The sequence below is a fragment of the Manis javanica genome, chromosome 17 (assembly GCF_040802235.1).
Source record: "Manis javanica isolate MJ-LG chromosome 17, MJ_LKY, whole genome shotgun sequence".
Taxonomy (NCBI): Eukaryota; Metazoa; Chordata; class Mammalia; order Pholidota; family Manidae; genus Manis; species Manis javanica.
The window spans coordinates 13,463,872-13,471,712 of NC_133172.1; the positions used below are offsets into that span (position 1 = coordinate 13,463,872).

General features: G+C 35.3%; 1 protein-coding gene across 6 annotated transcripts in view; it reads left to right on the forward strand.

Annotated features, from left to right (window-relative positions):
- Window positions 1-5,956, forward strand: part of LOC108390482 (uncharacterized) — a 118,315-nt gene extending 112,359 nt beyond the window's left edge. For all 6 annotated transcript variants that reach the window (XM_037013873.2, XM_073226078.1, XM_073226077.1 and 3 more), the window contains one exon: window positions 1,510-5,956. In XM_037013873.2, the coding sequence (XP_036869768.2) occupies window positions 1,510-4,064 (2,555 nt within the window). In that variant the 3' untranslated portion in view covers window positions 4,065-5,956. The remainder of the gene's footprint in view (window positions 1-1,509) is intronic.
- Window positions 5,957-7,841: the final 1,885 nt, after the last annotated feature.

Genomic DNA, 7,841 nt, shown 5'->3' on the forward strand with positions numbered 1-7,841 from the left:
AATAAATTTTTTTCAGTTGTGCACACTTTTCCCCTCCTGGAACCCCTGTGATATGAATGTCAAAACTTAAAGCACTGTCTTTCTGGTCCTTGTTGCTGTGCCCATTTGTTTCAGTATTTTTTCTTTCTGTTTTTCATATTGGATAAATTTGTTATTATCATAAGTTCATTGTTGCTTTCCTGACTGAGACCATCTAGCAATATTTTAACTTTATTTGTTACAGTTTTTAGATTTTTTTCCTTGGTTCTTTTCATATCTTGGCTGACATTTTCTCTTTTTCCATTTGTTTCAAGAGTGTTTGTGATTGCTTGTTGTTGCATTTGTATAATTATAGCTTTAAAATCTGTCAGATAATTACAACATCTGTCATCTCAGCATTGACATCTGTTGATTTTTAGAACATGTTGATGTATTTCAGCAGGGAGTTAACCTAATTACATGTTCAAGCTTCCAGTTTCTACCTGCCTTCTGTGTTTATCTTCCCATTGTTATAGGGACATGACCAAAGTGTTTTAGACGTGCATTTGTTCCCATTTAAAACAATTGATACGAGAATAGTTCTTTATCAACTTTAGTGGTTTTGAATGAATGGTTATTGCAATAAGTCTTTCCCAGTGGCTTATTTTTATATAGTATACCCTTAATCTCAGCCTAATTTCCTTTATCTTTAATTCACCGGTAATCTGTTATCTGTTATGTGCTATAGGCTTATTAATAGTAGTGAGTGCAATCAAAATTGTGCCTACCCTTAGGCAGATTTAGGGATAAGAAAATATACAGAGTAAGATGTTAGTTAATGAATAAAAATATAGTTAAAACAGAGTTATGAAGGCAAGGAATGAGGCTCTCGAGTAGAGAATAGTAGACAGGGATGTATTTAGATAGGACCCAGAAAGTACAGTTGTTCTGAGGAAGACATTTATCTGGAGTCTTAAAAGATGAGGAGGATATTTTTTATATGTAGCTCAGGTCCCAGGATTTTGGAGAGATGAAACAGTCTAAGTTAAAGCATGAAGATGTGGAAAAAAGGTTGTATCAAGTACTAAGCACTAAAAGAAAGCAGTGCGGCAGAGGTAGGGTACGAAGGACGACTGGCTTGATATTAGGTCTTGCTGTCTGTGGTTTTGGACTTTAAGAGTAAAGGCAAACAAACCATTCAAAATAGTTTTAAGTATGGAGAATTAAACTTTGATCTGCACCTGAATCATCTGATAGAGATGTAAAAATACAGTTTCTTAGGACTTAATCATACAAATTCTTATTCTGTGCATCTGAACTGCTTGATTTCTAACAAGTTTATCAAATGATTTTGATTAACACCTAAATTTGACAAAGTTAATCTATTCTATTATGAGCATAGTGATGCTTATATAAACTTTCTTGTTATTGGAGCTCTTATCCTTTTCCAATTCTCTGGAAGTATTTTAGAGTTGTGTATTCTTTAATGGATATTTTACTTGTATATGTGAAAGGAATGTAAAATATGTTTGCTTTCTACTTTTCTTTCAGATTTGGAGTCAAATTATGGAACTGAGAAGTTACTGGCAGAAAATGATATTTACGAAACAAACTTTTCTGAACAGGATATGCTGCAAATAAGTAAAACTCTTGGGCTCAAGGCCTCCAGTTTTAGAAATGACTCAAAGTGTAGAAATAGATTTGAGGGACTACAGGGACACCAAGAAGTATATATCAGTCAAAAGATAATCAGCTATGGAAAAATACTTACTAATCATACTTCTCTTATTCAAAATACAGGCAAACCATATGAATGTAAGGAGTTTGAAAAGTACTTTAGTAGTTTCTCAAATCTTACTCAGCATCAGAGTATTCATACTGGAGAGAAACCTTGTGAATGCAAGGAATGTGAGAAGGCATTTAGACTTCTACAACTTACTAGACATCAGAAATTTCATTCTAGTAAGAAACCCTTTAAATGTAAGGTATGTGGGAAGGCTTTTAGTCTTCCCATGCACCTTAATCACCATAAAAACATTCATAGAGCTGGGAAACCATTTGAGTGTAAGGAATGTGGGAAGGCCTTCAATCATAGCTCAAACCTCATTCAGCATCAGAGTATTCATACCCGTGTAAAACCATATGAATGTAAGGAGTGTGGGAAAGGCTTTAATCGTGTTTCAACTCTTGTTTGGCATAAAAAAATTCATTGTAGTGCAAAACGTTTTGTATGTAAGGAATGTGGGAAGGTCTTTAGATATCATTGCCACCTTATAGAACATTGCCGAATTCATACTGGTGAGAAACCCTTTGAATGTAAAGAATGTGGGAAGGCCTTTAGTCTTCTGACACAGCTTACTCGACATCAGAACATTCATACTGGTGAGAAACAATTTAAATGTAAAGAATGTGGGAAGACCTTCAGTCGTGGCTGGAATCTTGTTCAGCATCAGAGTATTCATACTGGTGAGAAACCCTGTGAATGTAAAGAATGTGGGAAGGCCTTTAGGCTTCACTTGCAAGTTTCTCAGCATCAGAAAGCTCATGCTGGTAAAAAACCCTTTGAATGTAAGGAATGTGGGACAGCCTTCAAACATCAGTACCAACTTACTGAACATCAACGAATTCATACAGGTGTGAAGCCATATGAATGTGAGGAATGTGGGAAATGCTTTCTTTGTGGTTCAAGTCTTACTCAACATCTGAGTATTCATGCTAGAAAGAAACCCTTTAAATGTAAGGAATGTGGGAAGGCCTTTAGATTTTCTATACAATTTCACCGACATCAAAAACTTAGTACTGGTGAGAAGCCCTTTGAATGTAAGGAATGTGGAAAAGCCTTTAGTTTTCTCACCCAGCTTAATCACCATAAGAACACTCATACAGGTGAGAAACCATTTGAATGTAAAGAATGTGAAAAGTCCTTTAATAGTGTCTCAAACCTTGCTCAACATCGGAGTATTCATGCTGGTGTGAAACCACATGAATGTAACGAATGTGGGAAATGCTTTAATCGTGTTTCAAACCTTATTCAGCATCAGAAAATTCATGCTAGTGAGAGACCTTTTGTATGTAAGGAGAGTGGGAAGGCCATTAGATATTACCAACTTAGTGAACATCATAGAATGCATGCTGGTGAGAAACCCTTTGAATGTAAAGAATGTGGGAAGGCCTTTAGTCTTCTGACACAGCTTACTCAACATCAGAACATTCATACTGGTGAGAGACAATTCAAATGTAAGGAATGTGGGAAGACCTTCAGTTGTGGCTCAAATCTTGCTCAGCATCAGAGTATTCATACTGGTGAGAAACCCTGTGAATGTAAAGAATGTGGGAAGGCCTTTAGGCTTCACTTGCAGGTTTCTCAGCATCAGAAAGCTCATACTGGTAAAAAACCCTTTGAATGTAAGGAATGTGGGACAGCCTTCAAATATCAGTACCAACTTACTAAACATCAACGAATTCATACAGGTATGAAATCTTATGAATGTAAGGAGTGTAGTAGAAAGGGCTTTAGTTGTTGTACAGACCTTAGAGTACATCAGAGAATTCACACTGGTGAGAAGCCCTTTGAATGTAAGGAGTGTGGGAAGGCTTTTCGACATCATTACCAATTTCTTGCACATTACAGAATTCATACTCATGAGAAGCCCTGTGCATGTAAGGAATGTGGGAAGACCTTTTGTTGTAGCTCAAACCTCATTCAACATGTTAAAATTCATACTTGTGAGGAACCCTATAAATGTAAGGATTGTGGAAAGGTCTTTAGCAAGAATTATGGACTTACTGTACATCAGAGAATTCATACTGGTGAGAAACCTTACAAATGTAAGGAATGTGGGAAAACCTTTAGGTTTGGTTCAGTCTTTACCGTACATAAGAGAATTCATACAGGTGTGAAACCCTATGAATGTAAAGACTGTGGAAAGACCTTTAATTGTAGCTCAAACCTTGCTAAGCATAAGAGAATTCATACTGGTGAGAAACCTTATGAATGTAAGGAATGTGGGAAGGCCTTTAGACTTAAGTCAATCCTTTCTGCACATCAGAGAGTTCATATTGGTGTGAAGCCCTGTGAATGTAAGGAATGTAGGAAGGCTTTTTAAAGAACTTGACTCAGTTTTTATTGCCCATCAAAGAATTCATTCAGTTATGAAACCCTATTAATGTGAAGAATGTGGGAAAGCCTTTACTGTGAGTGGTCAGCTTACTTGACATAAAAAAATTCATAATCATCAGAAGTCCTGCAAATATAAGTAATGTGGGCAAACCTTCAGTGAATATGAACAGTTCACTCAACATCAGTTCATACTGGTGGAAATGCCTATGCATTTAAAATAATGTGGGTGGAACTTTCGTTGTGGTCTCTGCTCAAAAGTATACTGGTAAGAAACCCTGAATATAAGTAATATAGAAAGTTTTATAATCACAGTAAAACAGTTCAGAGAAGACATTCTTGTAAGAAAATATATGAATAAGGAATATGGGGTAGCCTTCATGCTTATAGGTTATTAACAAAAACATTTTACTAGATATGTTTAATTCATAAACTTAGAAAAGCCTTTAAACTAGAGAAAAACTATTAGTGGAACAAATGTGAGAGACATAGTTAACCGTCATCGTCATATCCTTGTCACAGAGGCACATACTTTATCATCATTATCCTATCCCTGCCTGTGTGAAATTAGATGCTTATACTCTTTTTGCATAATTTGTAAATGGCAACAATAGTGAGTACTTAGTGCAGTTAAGGGAATAAATATAGTACATATAAAATCCTTGACTGTTTAGCACATGCCTGTGCTCATAACTTACATTGTAGTTTCATTAGCATTACTGATATTGATGTGAGAGGAAAATTGTATTGCAAATAATTAAGGAAAGACATCCATTATTAAGTTTTAAATATTCCAGATAAAATTGGAAAGTAAAGAACATGTGACAGTTTTCATTAAGAACTCATTTCTTGAGTTCCAACAAAAAGTTAATGCTGAAAAGAAACCCTGTGGGTTTAGTGTGGAGATGTTGAAAATACATTTGTTGAAGAATCAAGAGTTTTTGGAGTGATTTGCCTTTAAAAATTTCAATAGACAGAAAATGTATAATCTATGTTCTCTGTCCAGAAGTTAGGATATAAATTGGATATTAACAAATAACAGGAACTAAAAACTATCCATTTATATATTATCTAACTTTACCATGAAAATTGTTATAAAAGTTGAAGAATGCCCCCAGATACCCGAGATTCAAAGTTGACAATTCGACATTTATTTTTCTGTATATTTTTTGTACCATTAATATATTTTAGACATGATACCTTAACCCTTATTATATCACTATGTAGCTCCCAAACACAATCTCATATATAATCATAATACAATTGCCCTTAAGGAAATTATCCATAATTCCATAATATCTATCCTATATTCACAGTCTTCATTGACCTCTAAAATGCTTTTTACAGTTTATTTTCTAAGGAGAATGGATTCAAGATTCTGTGTTGTATTTGGTTTAGTTTTCTTTAGTCTTTTAGTTTGGAACAGTGACTCTCAAATTTTCCTAGATATCAGAATCACCTTGGAACTTGGTAAATATACAGAGGCCCAGGCCCTTTCCTACTTGAGTGAGCCTGGGCCTCTGTTTTCTTTACTGGCTCTCCATGTGATTCTGATACACACCACAATTAGAGAGTGATTGGTCTAGAACATTTCTTCTTGTTTTTAAAAAGATGTTGACTTTCTGGGAAAAGTTGCCATGTGTTTAGGTGTTTTGTTTTCTTACTCTGTTAGATAGCCTTACTCTACCTTTTGTATTTTCTATATAAAGGAAGTCAGACTAGAGACTACATTAGGTTGAGATTAAATGTTTTTTTGGGTGGGGGGAAGTACAGGTCGTTTGTCATATTGCAATATGTCAGAAAATACATTGTTAATAAAAGTTATAATCATGGGTATTTAAATCCTGAATCAAGAAAAATAAAATACACTTCAGAAATGAACATTAAAATGTCATCATAATTGAACTTGGGGCATGTGGCTGAAGGTACACTCTGTATGAAATTAGTATCCTTTGGTGTATACAGGAAACCAAAATTGTTTTGACTGAACCTTGTTTTGTTGTTCACTCTATCCCGAGCACCTGTACTGTGCCTGCCACATTAGAAATTGATAAACTTGAAAAAAATAAAAAGCATTCAAATCAAGTTATAAAACAGTAAACCATAAGCCAATATAAAGAAGCAACAGTAAAAAAGATTATTTGAAAAACAGACTTCACCCATTTTAAATTAAAATGCACATGAATGTATGTACATATTTTCTGTATCCATTCATTTATGGACACTGGTTGTTTCCATTTCTTGGCTATTGTTAATGCTGCAGTGAATGTGGGGTTCCTGATACCTCTTCAGGAGAGTCCTTTTATTTCCTTTGGATATAAACACAGAAGTGGAATTGCTGGATCATATGGTAGGTATCCTTAATTTATTGAAGAAACTTCATGCTATTTTCTGTAATGGCTGTACCAATTTGTATTGCTGCCAGCTATATGCAAGTGTTCCCTTTCTCCACATCCTCACCATCCCTTCTCTCTTGTTTTTTTAGTAATAGCATTCTAACAGGTATGGAATGATACCTCATTGTGGTTTTGAAATGCATTTCGCAATGATGAGTGATACTGTGCATCTTTTCGTGTGCCTATTGGCTATTTGAATTATCTTTAGAAAAAATGTCTTCAGGTCCTTTGCCCCTTTTAAAATCAGATTTTTTTTCTGTTGAGCTATGTAAGTTCCTTATATATTTTGTATACTAACCTCTTATCCAATATGTACATGGCTTACAAATATTACCTCCCATTCCATAGGTTGCCTTTTCGTTTTTTGTTAAGTTATTATGCTGTGCAGAAGCTTCTTAGTTGGATGTGATCCCACTTGTTTTTGCTTTTGTTGCTTGTGATTTCCCTGTCTTATCCAAAAAGTCATTGCCAAGAACAATGTCAGGGAGATTTCTCCTAGGATTTTTATAGTTTTAGGTTTTTTTTCTTTCAAGTTTTTCACCAGCTTTATTGAGAGAAAATTTACATATAACGTGTAAATTTTTTTATTTTATTAAGGTATCATTGGTATCTTACGAAGGTTTCACAGGAAAAACAATGTGGTTATTACATTCACCCTTATTACTGAGTCTCCCCCATACACCATTGCAGTCACTGTCCATCAGTGTAGTAAGATGCCACAGAGTCCCTATTTGTCTTTTCTGAGCTACACTGTCTTCCCTATGACCCCACATTGATGTGCACCAATCATGATACCCCACAATTCCCTTCTCTGTCCCTCCCCACCACACCTCTCCTTTGGTAACCACTAGTCCCTTCTTGGAGTCAGAGTCTGCTGCTATTTTGTTCCTTCAGTTTTGCTTTCTTGTTATACTCCACAAATGAGGGAAATCATTTGGTACTTGTCTTTCTCCACCTGGCTTATTTCAATGAGCATAACACCCTCTAGCTCCATCCATTGTGTTGCAAATGGTATGATTTCTTTTCTTATGGCTGAATAATACCCCATTGTGTATATGTACCACAGCTTTATCCATTCATCTACTGATGGACACTTAGGTTACTTCCGTGTCTTGGGTATTGTAAATAGTGCTGTGATAAATGGGTGCATATGTCTTTGAATGTGAGAAGTTCTTGATTTGGGTAAATTCGTAGGAGTGGAGTTCCCTTATGGTTTCAGGTTTTAAGTCCTTAATCCATTTTGAGGTAATTTTTGTAAGAGGAATCTAGTTGTTTTTCATGTGAATATCCAGTTTTCCCAGCACTTTATATCGAAGAGACTGTCTTTTCTCTATCAAGTATTCTCGGCTCCCTTATCAGATAGTTGACCA